Consider the following 16612-nt stretch of genomic DNA (forward strand, 5'->3'; position numbering starts at 1 on the left):
TACATTTACAGTGTCGCCGTATTGATGACACTGTTCATACGTTCATTCCTTATGATTAATTCACAAAATGGAAGCACAAAAAGCGACAAAACCCTTTCCATATCCAACAGAAATCTCTACATAAAGCAGAGTCGAGTAACATTCCTACTAAATCATGAGCATGTGTTTATGAATCACTCTCAAATTATAATGATACCAGGTGAGCGTATCCGTCACAAACACATGCAAAGTTAAGTCAATTGTTCATCTAAAAACACACGGTCACATATGGCACAAGTCAGAATAGGGAATTGCAGGGACATCATTTCGGTCACTGATGCTTCAGATTTGAAAATGTCTTCAATATGTCTACCATAAAACGTTTTGAAAGCTTTACTTTTCAAGAACAGTGGCAACTGGAAGGGCTGCTTCAAAGTGAAGGCATTTACCATATAATTGAGACGAACCATATCAAAATAAGAAGTATTTACAGATGTGTTTACTCGTAAGAGATCGATCTCTGTTTGTACATTCTGCATTATACAATGTAAAGGAGTCATTTATTTGAAGTATAATTTAAGAGTAAGGAAGTACTTTTGATAAAGTCAATAGAAGAGTATTCACTTCTTCGACAGATAGATTGTTTCAGCATCTTACCCTGACGATGAGTTGATGAGGTGACATGGGATGAAGGTTATTATTTCTTATTATATAGCTACGTGCATCCACGTTTGTGCGATTATGTGTGTCTGCTTGTACTAGCCCGGACTAATGCTGTTTGATAGTGTTAACACACTGAGATACCATGCCACAGTTTACATGAAGACCACACTCAGACACAGTATACTGACTCCGAGGACGCGGCCTTTACCCTTAGGGGTATTGAAGAAGGTACCTTTGTTGTGTTTATTTGAAAGGTATATGCCACTTAAATAGACTGCTTCAGCATCTTAACCAGAGGGGTATGTTTACAAACATTATAAAAGGAAATGATTGTTTTAAAGTAACTGGATGATTATTTACCTTTCGTCATTGCAAAGCAACCATAGCGCTACGACATTAGTAAGTCCCGATACCAAGTTCTAATTTAGACTGGAACTATTAGCATCTCAGATCTTTCGATGTAATGAAACTACTGAACACACGCCTTTATTGTTCGTTCCGTAACAGACGCAAATATAAATTGTTAATGCAAGAGAATAAAGTACTAGCCTAGATTCTCCACAGAAATAGATTCTAATTGGCGTAAAGGGCAAATTAGATGTGAAAGTTATATGAATGGAGCACTGAAAATCAGTGATGACAGCAGGTATTGGTGAATAGGTTAGCATGACTGTCCTGCTCTACTGGTAGCACCCGCCACTCACACAATTTGCATAAAAAGTAAGTATCTATCGCCTGTTGCCGCACAGTAGTACTCCTGACACGCGACGGCAAACTGTAAACAAAGCAGACAATCAAGTGGTCGAGAAAATAGTGCATTTACTCATTTTGTGGAGACTAATAAAACCGACATGTTCATTTTTGAATTACGTCTGCTGTGTACAAGTGCAAATATTCTGCTGCTTATGAGTAAAGAAAAACGTTGAAGAAATTAATGGATTCGTTTTCGCAACACAGTGGGGGCTGTTTTGATGTCTCGGCCCAAACATTTGATTTGTAGCTGACTCAGGATTGATAAATGCTACTAGCTTGTGATGAAACTCGGGGACTTCAGTCCACCAGCAGACCCAGTTTAAGTAAACATAAAATGCAAGAGAATTAATTACCCGCCTAGATTATCCCACGAAACAGATTCACCTGTAGACAAACAAAGGTGTCCTTTGAGGAAGTTACTGCATATAGGCTGAATGCAGCTGCAGGAAATCATCAGTTTGGAGTCAAAAGAAGGATTTCAAAACCTGCTTCTTCTGGCAAGTCAGCATAAGTCAGGATACATTGTATAAGAATTGTCAAGATATATTAAAGAAACAAAAGCGACAAAACCCTTTCCAGAGTCCATTGTGCGATTCCGTTCGCGATTTTTCCGTTACTTATTAATTCAATTAATAATGCCGTGTATCTAATTAAACCCGGTAAAGCAAAGTGTTGATATGTGATAGAAATGTTGAAAAATATCCAAAAAATATTATCATGCAATGTACTCAGGTATCAACACGACAAACTTAAGGAAAAACAAACGGGGTTGCTGTAAATAGAGTTACATCTGTGTTACGTTTGGGAATAGGACATTCAGGCAGGAAGTAGGCACTCCATGTCCGTCGTTTATGCTCCCATCCTTGCTGACCTGTTTCTTTATGCATACGAGTCTCAATTTCTTTTCGGATTGGCAAAATCAAAACAAGGAAATTGGCCAACAAGTTTAATTATAACTTCAGGGGTATCCATCATCTGATGTCGTTCTATAAATAGTCAGTGAAAAGTCAATATTTAGATCTATGCATAAAGATCCAGAGTAACAAAATCTATACACGAGACTGTGTGACAAGAGGGATGCTTTCAACTTTCCCTTTTTGTCGAGCAATATTCCAGCAGCTCCAGCTTTTAGTGTCTACTTTGGTGTACTTTTGAGGTTCAATCGAGCATACCTTTTCCACGAAGATTTCAAAGAGCGCCATACGACTCTTGCTGAGAGTTGTTTGATCTGGGTTACAACAGTCAAGGCCTTAGAAAAGCTTTCAAAACGTTTTATGGTAGACATGTGGAAGATATTTTCCAATTTGACGCATCAGTGAAAAAAATGATGTCCGACCCAATTTTCTGTTTTGACTTTTGCCACCGGTGGGTCAGAATACGCTCACGTTTTCGCGAGCACATGGTATCATCACTATTTGATAGTGATTCATCGACACATTCTCATGATGAAGAACCTGAGATTCATTTGTATACAATGACTTTCAGACCATATCGTTCAGTATTTATACGTGTATGCCCATTACGGAACAATGAAAATTGAAAATGAATATCTCCGTTTATCCCTTCTATTATGACAAAAACAATACCTCTCATCTTTTATATTTTTCTAAAGCACTTAAAATGAAACTCTTCCTCACAAATGAAATAAAGTTTGCATATATACCATGTCTACAGGATGCACATTATAACGATAGGCGCAAGGATAATACAAGTATTATATTGTACATATTTTGCACTTATGTATATGGTCCGGTGGCCTAGAATACAATATGCTTCTAGACTATTTCTCGATCAAGTTTACTAAATAAGATGATACTCCTACGATACAGGCTACAGAATATATAACATATATGTGAATTCCCTCAATAAATTACAGACACGATGTTGTATATTATATAAAACACCTCATAAACTGCACCACGTGACAAAGAGGCCCCCATGTCACCTACTGTCAATGTGCCAATCACTCCCTCTTGTTGTGTTGTAATACAACATTACAGGGATACCTAGACGCATTCGTGGCATGCTACCTGAGTCTTATGTTCTTTTGATTCATATTGAATACAATCATGTGGACATCCGTCGTTCCTCTGAAGCTGTTGTGGTATATCTAACTTACCAGTGAGATTACACAGAACGCGTTGTGCGTAGTATGTTTAAAACAGCATTGATTTCGTTAGAACGATTTACGAATATTTTTTAGAAGACAAACATTTTTATTTACAAATATAAATAAATCTGTAAACTATGAGCATTGAGTTATATTATATACACTTATTATTTATGTGTGGTAGATAGTTTCTGATAGTATTTAGGATCCATAAATAAATGTGACTTATTTTGTTATATCAGTATCAGAACCTATCAAGTATCTAAAAGTATTTCGGGGCGGTCGGGTAGCCTAGTGGTTAAAGCGTTCGCTCGTCCAGCCGAATACCTGGGTTCGATTCCCAATATGGGTACAATGTGTGAAGCCCATTTCTGGTGTCCCCGGCCGTGATATTGCTGGAATATTACTAAAAGCGGCGTAAAAATCTAACTCACCCATTCACTCTGAACGTGTTGGTGAGGAGAAATGGGATTTAACCTCTCTGTTCAAGATTATTTTACTTTTAAAGCACATACAATCCATTGAATAGTGGTCTAAAGTGGGTATCCAGGCTCAAGGTGATGAAAAATTTCTGAACTTAGTTTCAACAATTCATATTCATGTACATTTCGGAAAAGGTGAATGAGTGAGTGAGTTTGGTTTGTTGACGCTTTTAACAATATAGCAGCAATATCACAGTTGATTTTAGAACATTAACATTTTAAAATTTCTTTTGGTTAAAGAATTGTACAAGATGTAAACAGCATTGTCAATAATTTTGTATTCGATTTGAAGGAATATATTAGCACTCAAACTATTTAAAGATTCCATCAGTTTTATGTTCAGAAATAAATACCCGTCTTTATAAGTAGTCTGTTTTAAGTTTTATTAAACCTTAGAAAGCCTATTTGGGTCCATTTTTTTCGAACCAGAATCCTTGGGCGTTAAAGGCAAACTAGCACTAAAAAGTATATGAAGGGATATCTGAAAATCAGTGAAGTCATCAAGTGTTTGCGAACTTATGGCTTTAGGTATATATCTGAATATGAAAATAGTTATGTGTCATATCACATTAAAGACAACTCATATATTATGTACTTGTTTAAAAACATTTAAAGTTTTAAATATGTTTCTACAATATAGCCTGAAACAGTATGTACTTCGAATCCTCATCCATAAGAATAACATGTTTATTGCAGTTGCTTATAGCGTAACACAACAAAAGAACAGTTTACAAACACAATGGCTTTATTTTACAAATAAAAAAATACTTCACAATGATAGACCTTTTATTTAAGACTTGCAAACAACCGTCAACGAACTTAAGGGAAAGCTTCAAATGATATTCTTAATCCCCTAAATTACTACAATCATGGTAGGTCGAATCTCACAAACATATTAATTAGGAACATCTGAGTTTTTGTTAAACAATTAAAGGTAATCGCGACATGAGTAGTACATGTATATCAATCACCCATCATAGCACTCGTGTCAGCCTTGTATTATTACAAAACAGCGTGAAGCGCCGACTGACACCTTATAGTGTATTACATGTGGTCCCTTTGACTCATAGTTAATACCATCTTAGACAAGTTGTGTTTGACTTATTGCTGTTTCCGTAACGTATGGTTTATAAACTGCAGCTGAGCTGGTGATAGAATCATTGGCTTTATTAGTTCCAGTAGCACTCTAGTTCGGTACAGTGATAATCCAAGCCAGGTAAATTCTTTGGTTTTATCAGCTATGACGATACATACATATTTATACATTGGCTAGTTTTACTGAAATATCGGAATGAAAGACTGTTGTTACTGATATAGCTGTGTTGCATTCATGAACATGAAATAAATGCAATTAATATTGTTTGAGAATGCATGTTAAGAATTCTGAACTATACAAAGTATATTTTTCAGACAAAATGAAGATCATATGCCTTTGCATAGCTCTCTTTGGCGCTGCAGCCAATGGTAAGTAAATACTCGCGTATACATATATACATTACAAATATTAACTACATATCTTTATCTGTGCGAATTAATCAACTGCATAATTATATATAAGTACAGTTTGTGTTGCGAGTACAGTTCATGAATATTCTCAAAGATGAGACACTGTGCACAATTCTATTGCAATATCATAACTCTCATCATTCTTTTCCAGCTCAAAGTACTGCACATGCTTATAACAACGTCAACCAGTTTAGTTTCCCTCCAATGAACAGCCATCACAGTCAAGGCAACACTGTATCCACGGCATATGGTTACCATGGTAACAGTATGTCCACCAACAACGGTAACCAAGGTAATTCTGTTTCCAAAGACTACGGTTACAAAGACAACAAGTGACAGTGGTAGTTGTAGTGGTAGTAATAGTAGTAGTAATGGTAGTAGTAGCAGTAGCAGTTAAACGATATAAGGAACGTAATATTAGCATAAGTAAACGATAACTCACATGAAACATCATTTGCTTGCAGCTCAAGCACCTGCACCAGCTTACCCCACGACGAATACCAACGCTTACCAAATGTCAAACAACTACGCCTACCAAGTGAATGATTACAATGGTTACCAAAGCAACGCCGCGCCCGCTACAACTGGTTACCAGAGCAACACAAACAACATCAACTCTTACATGCTTCCTATGATGATGGGTATGGATCAAGGAAGTCACATGGCAACTCTCGGAATGATGATGAACTCCAAACAAGGCAACAACATGCTCCCCTTCTACATGATGAACCAAGGGTATGAGAACATGCTACCCATGATCGCCTTCATGAACCGCGGGAACCAGAGAGGCCAGAGGATGAACCCCTTCATGATGATGACTCTTCATGAAGCGATGAACTAAAGAATTGACTAAACTGTGGTGTCATATTTGAGTGAATGCTAGAGGTTGATTATTTATGTATGTTTGTTAGATGGTATCCCATGATGCACTCTCAAAACGTTGATGTCATGATTATTTATTGACTTATTTATGAAACAATAATAATTTATTGAATAAAATCTCTTCAATCATACATGATTATGCGGTTGTTGTTTTAAACCTATATACAACATGTGCACTTTCGGCGAATTGATGATACCGTTACATTACATTCGTCCTCACACACTAATTGGTGTCATGACCAGCGGCAACCAGAGAGGCTTCTGCATTAACGTGACAATACATTAACAGTGTCGCGGTATTGATGATAGTGTTCATACGTTCATTCCCAATTCACAATGTGAAGGTATTTACCATATAATTGAGACAGTGAGTGAGTGAGCTGGGTTTAACGCCGCTTTTAACAGTATACCCATTATATCACGGCGTGTCAGCTTAATGTCGGGGGAAAGCCCGAGGTAATGCAGGTCTCAGACGTTTACCACTTCGGTGAAACCCACGAGCACGGGTATGGTGCTGACAAACCTAGAACCTCGGGTAGCCTAGTGGTTAAAGCGTTCGGTCGTCACGCCGAAGACCCGGGTTCGATTCCCGACATGGGTACAATGTGTGAAGCCCATTTCAGGTGTCCCCGCCGTGATATTGCTTGAATATTGCTAAAAGCGGCGTAAAACCATACTCATTCACTCTAAATCTGAGGGACACTGCAATCGTTTGCAAACATTGCGTTGTCTTTACCCTGCACAAGGAAACGAGTGTTGTATGTGATTGTATCATAATGTCCCTTTCGTCATCATAATGTACCGTTCAGGGACCCGTTCCACAAAGCATCAACACGACAGTACGTAGTAACTCCTAATAACATCTTCTAATTTCAACTGGGAGTATTAGTATCTCAGAGCTAGTGATGGAATTACATAACCAACGTAAAAGAATACGAAGACAAGCAAAGGTGGTCGTTGAGGACGTTACGGTATATGCGCTGAATGCTCCTACAGATACATCATCAATGTGGAAGGTCATTAGAGGTATTTCAAAACCTGCGTCTACTGGTATGTCAACATACGTCAGCATACATGGCATAAGAATAGATTCAATAAATAAAAGCAACAAAACCCTTCCCGTATTCATAAAATATATCTGCTAAAATTGTCCATTGTTCGTGTCTGTTCTTGACGCTTGCGTTACCATGAGGAAATTTATAATGCCATTCATCTAAACAAAAACGGTAAAGCAGCAAGTGTTGATATGTGATCGAAATGTTAAAAATTCCAGAAAACGTTGTCATGCCATGTACTCTTGTATCAACACGACAAAAATAAGGAAAATCAAACGGGGTTGCCATAGATATAGTTTCATCTTTATATTCAAAGGTTCGGGACAATTTGTCAAAAATGAAAGCAAATATCATCTGAAGTTTACTGAGAAGAGGGAAATGCCAGACTTCAAAAAAATATATAATGTTAATGCCAAAACATATTCAGTCTCGATTAACTGCCGACAGGTATTCCATTGGACTCTAAAGGCAAAATAGTGGTTTAGATTATATGAATGGATCACCGCAAATGTTAAAACCTTTGCAGTAATGACACCAGATGTTCGTGAAAAGGAGCAACGCATTCTTCCCTATCGGTAGCACCCGCCACTCACACATTTTGCAAACCATCTGTGTTACGTTTGGGGATGGGACATTCAGGACATGGGCGCCCCCTTGGTGGTGTGTTTCTTTAGGCATACGAGTCTGAATCTTTTTTTGGATCGTCAAAATGAAAACAAGGAAATTTGGCCAACAAGTTTAACTTTAGCTTCAGGTGTATCCATTATCTGATATCGTTATATGACGGTCAAATAGTTAATACCCTTCCACTGATAAATCCACCTAATTTAGAAATAAGAAATAAGAAGACTGAAACCTCTTATCCGTTACATGTTCAGATCAATACATAAAGATTCAGGGTGTCATAAACTATACACAAGACTGTATGACAAGGGGAATGGTTTCGACTGTCCAATAGTCAAATGTCCCTTCATGTCGAGCAATATTCCAGCAGCTCTAGCCTTATGGCGTCCACTTTAGGGTACTTTTGAGCTGCAATCGAGCATACTCTTTGCCTTTGCAATGTGTTTGTGATGGGTGCCATCGATGGGGCAGGATACGCACACCTTTTCGCGAATAACTGGCTACATCAATAGTAGATAGTGATTCATGAACACTTGCTAATGAAGTAGAACCACCGAATTATTTGTTTACATTAACTTTAAGACAATATCATTCAGTATTTATTACATGTCTGCCCATTATGTAACAATGGAATTGAAAATGTACATTATTTTGTCATATTATATTCCGTGTGTAATGATTTACACAAGACTGTATGGCAAGAGGAAAGATTTCGACTGTCTAATTTCCCTTTATGTCTAGCAATATTCCAGCAGCTCTTGCCTTCTACGTGTCTACTAAGACATGCGTTTGCATGTTGACTTGCCTTTGCATGTGTTTGTGATGGGTGCCACCGGTGGGGCATCACTATTTGATAGTGATTCATAAACACATACTCATGATGTAGAACCTGATCAATATTTATACCAGTATACAGTAACTTTAAGAAAGTATCATTCAGTATTTATTACGTGTATGTTCATGATGAAACAATGGATTTACAAATGAATATAAATTTGTTTCAGTTTGCCACTTGTATAATCTTTTTATCCGCTTAAACACTGAAAAGGAAACTCTTCCTCGGCAATTAAACAAACTTTGATTACATACCATTTCTACAGGAAGTGCACTGATACAATAGACGCAAGCTCAATGTTAAATGGTACTTTGCACTGATGCACTGATGCTATATCTTACATCCTTCTTTTATCAAATACTTCAAAAGCATATCGTAATTTGTATACCTGAGAAAATAAGCTCTGAAATTACCCAAGGTAATTAATGGTTTATCATCGTATTGAATTGTAGAGACTAAGTAGTAAAGTATTGAATTGTCTAGACGAGGTGGTAAGATATTGAATTGAATAGACTAAGTGGTAAGGTATTGAATTGTATAGACTAAGTAGTAAAGTATTGAATTGTCTAGACGAAGTTGTAAGGTATTGAATGGTATAGACTAAGTGGTATGGTATTGAATTGTATAGACTAAGTTGTATGGTATTAAATCGTACAGACAAAATGGTATGGTATTGAATTGTATAGACTAAGTGGTAAAGTATTGAATTGTATCGACTAAGTGGTATGGTATTGAATTGTATAGACTAAGTTGTATGGTATTGAATTGTATAGACTAAGTGGTAAAGTATTGAATTGTACAGACAAATTGGTAAGGTATTGCATTATATAGACTAAGTGGTAAAGTATTGAATTGTATAGACTAAGTAGTAAAGTATTGAATTGTCTAGACGAAGTGGTAAAGTATTGCATTATATAGACTAAGTGGTAAGGTATTGAATTGTATAGACTAAGTAGTAAAGTATTGAATTGTCTAGACGAAGTGGTAAAGTATTGCATTATATAGACTAAGTGGTAAGGTATTGAATTGTATAGACTAAGTAGTAAAGTATTGAATTGTATAGACTAAGTGGTAAAGTATTGAATTGTACAGACAAAGTGCTAAGGTATTGCATTATATAGACTAAGTGATAAAGTATTGAATTGTATAGACTAAGTAGTAAGGTCTTGAATTATATAGACTAAGTGGTAAGGTATTGCATTATATAGACTAAGCGGTAAAGTATTGAATTGTATAGACTAAGTTGTAAGGTATTGAATTATATAGACTATGTGGTAAGGTATTGCATTATATAGACAAAGTGGTAAGGTATTGAATTATATAAGATATTGAACGTTCAACAACAAACAAACATGTCAGAATTCCTTCCTTGTATATTGACATGTTGTTTTTTTCCTTCCAATAGAAAGGAAAACTGCGTTTATGTGAGGGGTTCATTCGGTATGTCGCAGACATGACTTATTTGCACTTATTGCACTTCTTTATATATTGTTCGTTATTTAACAAAACAGACAAAATTGGTATTGTTATAGTTTAACAAAACGTTTAAACAATTAACATAACACGGTTGTCCCGGTGGAGCATCCTTCAGTAAACCCATGCTTGCCGTAAAAGGTGACTTTGCTTGTCGTAAAAGGTGACTTTGCTTGTCGTAAAAGGTGCCTTTGCTTGTCGTAAAAGGCGACTATCGGGATCGGGTGGTCAGGCTCGCTGACTTGGTTGATGCATATCATCGATCCCAATTGCGTGGATCGATGCTCATGATGTCGATCACTGGATTGTCTGGTCCAGACTCGATTATTTACAGACCGCCGTCATATAGCTGGAATAGTGCTGAGTGCGGCGTTAAACAACAAACAAACAAACAAACAAAACATCCTTCAGTAGCCTGGCCTTGTCACAGAAATAGGGATCTGTCCAACACTGATGCAGGACAAGTCACATAACCAACACCCGCTCTATTAACATGAAGAAGCTTTGTGTCAGGAAACGCCTGAGGGAAGAATGTATATGTCCAACCTAATGCAACACGTTGCTTTATTAGTGAGTGAATTAGGTAATTATGACATTCTAGATGTATTACTTCATCTCGGACACGAAGAAACTGGAATGATCTGAAGAGTGATGTGATATGAAGTGGTATATATACCACATACTCTGTCCCAGACAACACTCATTGCCAGCATCTTCTTGCATCTTGAAGGTAACTTTGTGGGTCCAGGTTGCTTTACGTGTGTGCATCTTATCTTAATGCGTTTGTTTTGTTAGCATGTTGACACTTATAGAATTTAATATTTACTTTAGTTTACATAGTGTGTTAATTCTTCACTGTATTTACATTCTAAATAGTTGAAGCTTTACCATACATTCTTATATTCATAGTATTTACTGAACCTCTACCAATACGATGTGCAATAGGATACGGGAATTTGTATATATTCTATTTTGGTGTTTACATGTCGGAACATTCTCTTTCTGCCAAGATTTTAAAGAGCGTCATACGACTCTTGCTCTGAAGTTGTTTGATCAAGGTTCCAACATTCAAGGCCTCTGTAGAGCTTTCAAAAAGTTTTATGGTAGACATTTAGAGGACATTACCAAATTTGACGCATCAGTGAGAAAAATCATTTCCGTTGCAATTCCCTATTCGGACTTGTACCATATGTTCCCATGTTGTTTTTTCAGGTGAACAATTGACTTGCCTTTGCAAGTGTTTGTGACGGGTGCCACCGGTGGGTCAGGATACGCTCACCTTTTCGCGAACACCTGGTATCATCACTATTTGATTCATAAACACATGCTCATGATATAGTCTGAATTGTACAATCGACTCTGCTTTATGCAGAGATTTCTTTTGGATATGAAAAGGGTTTTGTCGCTTTATTTAAATTATGTACTATTTACTGTAATGTATTTATTCTTTACTTACAGACGAAATAACATAAACATGAAGGTTTTCTTTCTGTGTGTGGTGGCTGTCGTGTTCGGTGTCGTCGCTCGAGGTGAGTTGATCTTCCTATGGTGATTGAGTTGAACATAAAGCCTGATCAGTTCTATGTATTTGATAGTGATTCATATACAGATGCTTATTATATAGTTGGAATCGTACACTGGACTGTGAGTTTTGCAGAGATTTCTTATGATCATGGAAAGGGCTGTGTCTCTTTTATTATACAGTAAACTACGGTTATAACGAACTCAAAGGGACCACTAATTTTAGTTTGTTATAATCGTAGTTCGTTATAAGCATATATAACATATATACCGCAAATGGCCGGGGGAAAAAAACCAGTTCGTTATCTCCGTCTGTTCGTTAGAAGCGTGTTCGTTATAAACGTAGTTTACTGTAATTACAAATATTTTTATAAAAAGAAATTGTCGATTTTATTCAGACATAATTATCGCTTGGCTGAAATCCAACAGCTACAGGCAACTTTTTGCTAATAGGCGTTACTGATTAAATACTTTATTAAAGTGTTTTCAAAATTATTTAGCAAAATATTCAATTAGTAAGAGATGGTGATTTGTGAGGTATGGTTTCTGTTTAACAGCGCAGTCCCCTGCAACTAATGCCACAACTGTCGATGCTCAGACAAGTGCTACAGTCCCACAAGGAAACCCTTCAACAAATATCCACGTCCCACAAGGAAACCCTTCAACAAATACCCACGTCCCACAAGGAAACCCTTCAACAAACATCCACGTCCCACAAGGAAACCCTTCAACAAACATCCCAAACTATCATATGATGAACACCCAAGGATACCCCACGACAAACCCACACGCCCCATATGGATTCCCCGTGATGAACACCCAAGGATACCCCACGACAAACCGACGCGCCCCATATGGATTCCCCGTGATGAACACTCAAGGGTACTCCATGGCAAACACCCAAGGATATCAAATGGCGAATACCCAAGGATACCCAATGACGAACAACCAAGGCTATCAAATGACGGAAAACCCGGTCTATCCAATGACCATCGGCAATAGCATGCCTACTAATAATGGTTACCACGGCAACATCTTGCCCGCCAACAACCATTACCAAACCTTAGGGAACACCAACAACGTCAACTCTTACATGCTTCCAATGATGATGGGTATGGATCAAGGAAGTCACATGGCAACTCTCGGAATGATGATGAACTCGAGGCAGGGCAACAGCATTCTCCCCTTCTACATGATGAACCAAGGGTATGAGAACATGCTTCCCATGATGGCCTTCATGAACCGCGGGAACCAGAGAGGCCAGAGGATGAACCCCTTCATGATGATGACCCTTCATGAAGCGATGAACTAAAGAATTGACTAAATATTTGAGTGAACACAAGAGGTTGATTATTTGTGTATGTTTGTTGGATGGTATCCCACGATGCACGTCCAAAACCATTATATCATGACTATTTATTGAATAATTTATAACAATAATAATTTATTGAATAAAATTTCTTTAATCATACATGCTATTGAGTTTGTTGTTTCAAATCTACATGCCAACTTTAACACCATGTAGAATATTATGTTTTCCTGTTGGTCAGGACTACATTTAAAAATATATGTACACATTTTTATACGATAATATATTTATTTATTAAACAGATTTTTATTTTATTTTTAAAACTGTTAACTATTTATGTTCACTTTGGATAAGCATCATTATTCACTGGTTTGAATTTAACATGGTATTCATAACAAGATATATGTCTTCACGTACATGTAGATGGATCTACCTGAGTTCATAAATTCATCACTTTCAACATATCACGCATGAAGAGTTTTCACCTTTTTATATAAACAATATGCAGTAAACTACGGTTATAACGAACTCAAAGGGATCAGTAATTTTAGTTCGTAATAACCGTAGTTCGTTATAAGCATATATGCAGCATAATTATATACAGTAAATGGCCGGGACAAAAAACAAGTTCGTTATATATGCGTCAGTTCGTTATGAGCGTGTTCGTAATAAACGTAGATGTCCTGATCATACACTATCATACACTTTCCCGCCAGTGTTGAAGGGAATTATTAACACATCAATAACAACAGTGTTAAAATTTATATGAAGGCGAAAGTGTAAAGTGCAAAATATTAATTATATAATATTTAGTATGCATTATTTGAATATTAGAAACATAGTGTTGACGAAGACATATCTGCGCTTCAGTAGGAGTAACTGCGTTATTTCTGCATTACAAGAGCCCACTCGACTTGTCACTCGACCCCACTCGGCATATTCCGGTATTTACGGAGCAAACATAGTTCGGGTAACAATGGCGTAGTGATATTACATGTAGTCACAGATTTTCCGGCGCTTATATAAATTAGGTATACGATAATTTGATGACAAAAGCAACCAGAAACAAGTTATACAGTTAACAAGCTATACAATTAAATAGTTATAGAAGGTGCACGACTACGGCCAAATGGTGTTGTATCCATGTATTGTCACGTGAATGAAACTAGTTACAAAATGGCGTCTTGTCAGTGTTGTCCGAGATGAGCCGAAGGCGACGTTATGTGAAGGATGTCTGGTCGAGGCTGTGTTACCTTAGCCTGGGGCAATGTAATACAAATGACCATCCATCACCTGTTATACCCGAATGAGTGAATTAGGTTTAAGCCCTGTTTATTTACTGTTCACAACACTAAATGTATTGGTAAGGCTATATTATGTCGAAAAGGCTGATTTTGCGGTTTGTGTGTGTGTGTGGAGTGGGGGTGGGGGCGGGGGGTGGGGTGGGGGGTGGGGAAAGGGGGTAGGGGTGGAGGGGGGGGGGGGGGGGGGTTTGCTCATTCTTGATTTTGACATTTTAGTGAAAGAGCCAGTAGTATTTTTGATTTTTATTAACCACTAAAACACCGTAAGCTGTCCCTGGGAATGCGTCGTCTACAACGTGAAGACCACCTACTGGCTTTTGGCATGCTTCTGACTGATAGTGGGAGGTTTCCAATACATGCAATGTGTCTCAGCCTGTGATTTGCCGATTTGGAACATGTTTCTGCAGAATATAAAATGTTGATGATCGACCCTGCACAGGGGGCCTTAATCAGGATTAAGTCCAGGATCGATTAATCAGAAACCAAGCTTTACGAAATCGGGCCCAAACAGTCAATCAGATCTCTGTTCACTTGCGCAAGGACACCAGTGTTCAACTTACTGACCAGAAATCGACTTCATACAGCGAATCTGCATGCTCGGCGACCACGTGTTGGATCACAGTTAAAAAAATTACACATTCTAGCCAGACACCGGTGGTATTATGAGCGTAGAAACTGGGACAATCGCCGGTGATCTCGAGTAATGGACTTTCTGGGTAGGCGTGGACGTGTCTGGGGCGTCCTAATGATCGTTAATGTTACAGATTTGTGGGTGGGTCGGTAATGTGGGGCGGGATCACTGGGACTGCTAGAAAACAACTGCCAGGAAGGCATGGAGTGAGTAAGTGAGTGAGTGAGTGTGGTTTTACGCCGCTTTTAGCAATATTCAAGCAATATTACGGCGGGGGACACCAGAAATGGGCTTCACAAATTGTAACCATGTCGAGAATCGAACCCAGGTCTTCGACGTGACGAGCGAACGCTTTAACCACTAGGCTACCCGACCGCCCCAGGAAGGCATGGAAGGGTCGCTGGACAGTACCACCTAGATAAAATATTGGCGCCAATTGTCCACGTTTTGTCTTTCAAGAATATAACGCTTGTGTCCACCGTGCTGACTAAATTACAATGGCCAGCCATGATGCTTGACCTTACCCCCACAGAGAACGTTTGTACGCCGACGTCAACGTCCAACGACTAGACATGTCTCCCTCAAATTGTCATTTGGAGATTGATTCGGACTATGCCATGCCATATAAACGAATGTTTGACCAATTGTGGGGGCATAACCCATTGGTCAGGTCATCTATAAAGCACCTTTTTCACTTCGCATTCCTGTCGCTTTTCTTGGTTGTTTGCACCCAAACACCGCCAACATGTTCTGTTGATTGTCATGTCACACACAGTCATTACTTTTGCCTATCCATCCACAACTATCTGTGTATTTCTCTAATCATCTGTTATTTTTCGCATATCCCCTACTTTCCTTGCAGAGTATATATGAGGCACGAAAGGTTTCACTGGGGATTCGATGTTTAGAAATGCTAAGCGCCTTTTAGTACCCAGTCGTTTCTTGGCGCCGCAATTAGCTGTGCAGAGTTGCGTCCGTTGGGCACGCCAGAAACCTATGATTGTGGGTTCGAATCCCGGTTCGCCCCTGTTTGTAGGTTTGTCAACACCATACCCGTGCTCGTGGGTTTCATTAAAGTGGTAAACGACCTGCATCACTTCGGGCTTTCCTCCCACATCAAGCTGAGACGCTGGATATAACTGGACTACTGTTAAAAGCAGGGTTAAACCCAACTCACTCACTCACTCATTGATAGGAACTTGCAGATTGAGGTTGGTCCGGTAACCTATATGACTATCCCAAAATCGGTAAATTCTAGGCCACAAAATCATTATATGAATATTAAATAAACATTTATAGAAAGTGTTCCAGCACTTTATTGCTCGTCGTAAGTGACGACCTAATGTTTGTTTGTTTGTTTGCCTTTTTAACGCCGCGCTCAGCGACATTCCAGCTATATGACGGCGATCTGTAAATAATCGAGTCTGACCAGACAATCCAGTGATTGACATTAAGTTCGCATGGAAAATGTTTGTTTGGATAGTA

The 16612-nt window shown here is 38.2% G+C and overlaps 2 protein-coding genes across 2 annotated transcripts; both read left to right on the plus strand.

Annotated features, from left to right (window-relative positions):
- The first annotated feature begins 5159 nt into the window (after positions 1-5159).
- On the plus strand, positions 5160-6392 carry LOC125382106. Its single transcript, XM_048400221.1, has 4 exons — positions 5160-5203; positions 5398-5451; positions 5645-5785; positions 5958-6392. Exons 2-4 carry the CDS (start codon positions 5403-5405, stop codon positions 6332-6334), a joined length of 567 nt encoding a protein of 188 aa, XP_048256178.1. The 5' UTR covers positions 5160-5203; positions 5398-5402; the 3' UTR covers positions 6335-6392.
- A 4676-nt stretch (positions 6393-11068) lies between these two features.
- LOC124143713 (circumsporozoite protein-like) lies at positions 11069-13337 on the plus strand. Its single transcript, XM_046512775.2, has 3 exons — positions 11069-11092; positions 11821-11891; positions 12441-13337. The coding sequence occupies exons 2-3, from the start codon at positions 11837-11839 to the stop codon at positions 13193-13195; spliced, it is 810 nt and encodes a 269-aa protein (XP_046368731.2). The 5' UTR covers positions 11069-11092; positions 11821-11836; the 3' UTR covers positions 13196-13337.
- The last annotated feature ends 3275 nt before the right edge of the window (positions 13338-16612 follow it).

The sequence above is a fragment of the Haliotis rufescens genome, unplaced genomic scaffold (assembly GCF_023055435.1).
Source record: "Haliotis rufescens isolate VD_foot unplaced genomic scaffold, xgHalRufe1.0.p SCAF_2, whole genome shotgun sequence".
In the NCBI taxonomy this organism is placed as follows: domain Eukaryota; kingdom Metazoa; phylum Mollusca; class Gastropoda; order Lepetellida; family Haliotidae; genus Haliotis; species Haliotis rufescens.

What these genes read in the sequence shown, in the direction of transcription:
- LOC125382106 (XM_048400221.1), top strand. Translation starts at nt 5,403, where the DNA reads ATGAAGATCATATGCCTTTGCATAGCTCTCTTTGGCGCTGCAGCCAAT. An exon ending in CTTTGGCGCTGCAGCCAATG is followed by an intron (nt 5,452 to 5,644) that starts GTAAGTAAATAC and finishes ATTCTTTTCCAG; the next exon opens with CTCAAAGTACTGCACATGCT. An exon ending in CACCAACAACGGTAACCAAG is followed by an intron (nt 5,786 to 5,957) that starts GTAATTCTGTTT and finishes ATTTGCTTGCAG; the next exon opens with CTCAAGCACCTGCACCAGCT.
- LOC124143713 (XM_046512775.2), top strand. Translation starts at nt 11,837, where the DNA reads ATGAAGGTTTTCTTTCTGTGTGTGGTGGCTGTCGTGTTCGGTGTCGTC. An exon ending in GTTCGGTGTCGTCGCTCGAG is followed by an intron (nt 11,892 to 12,440) that starts GTGAGTTGATCT and finishes TCTGTTTAACAG; the next exon opens with CGCAGTCCCCTGCAACTAAT.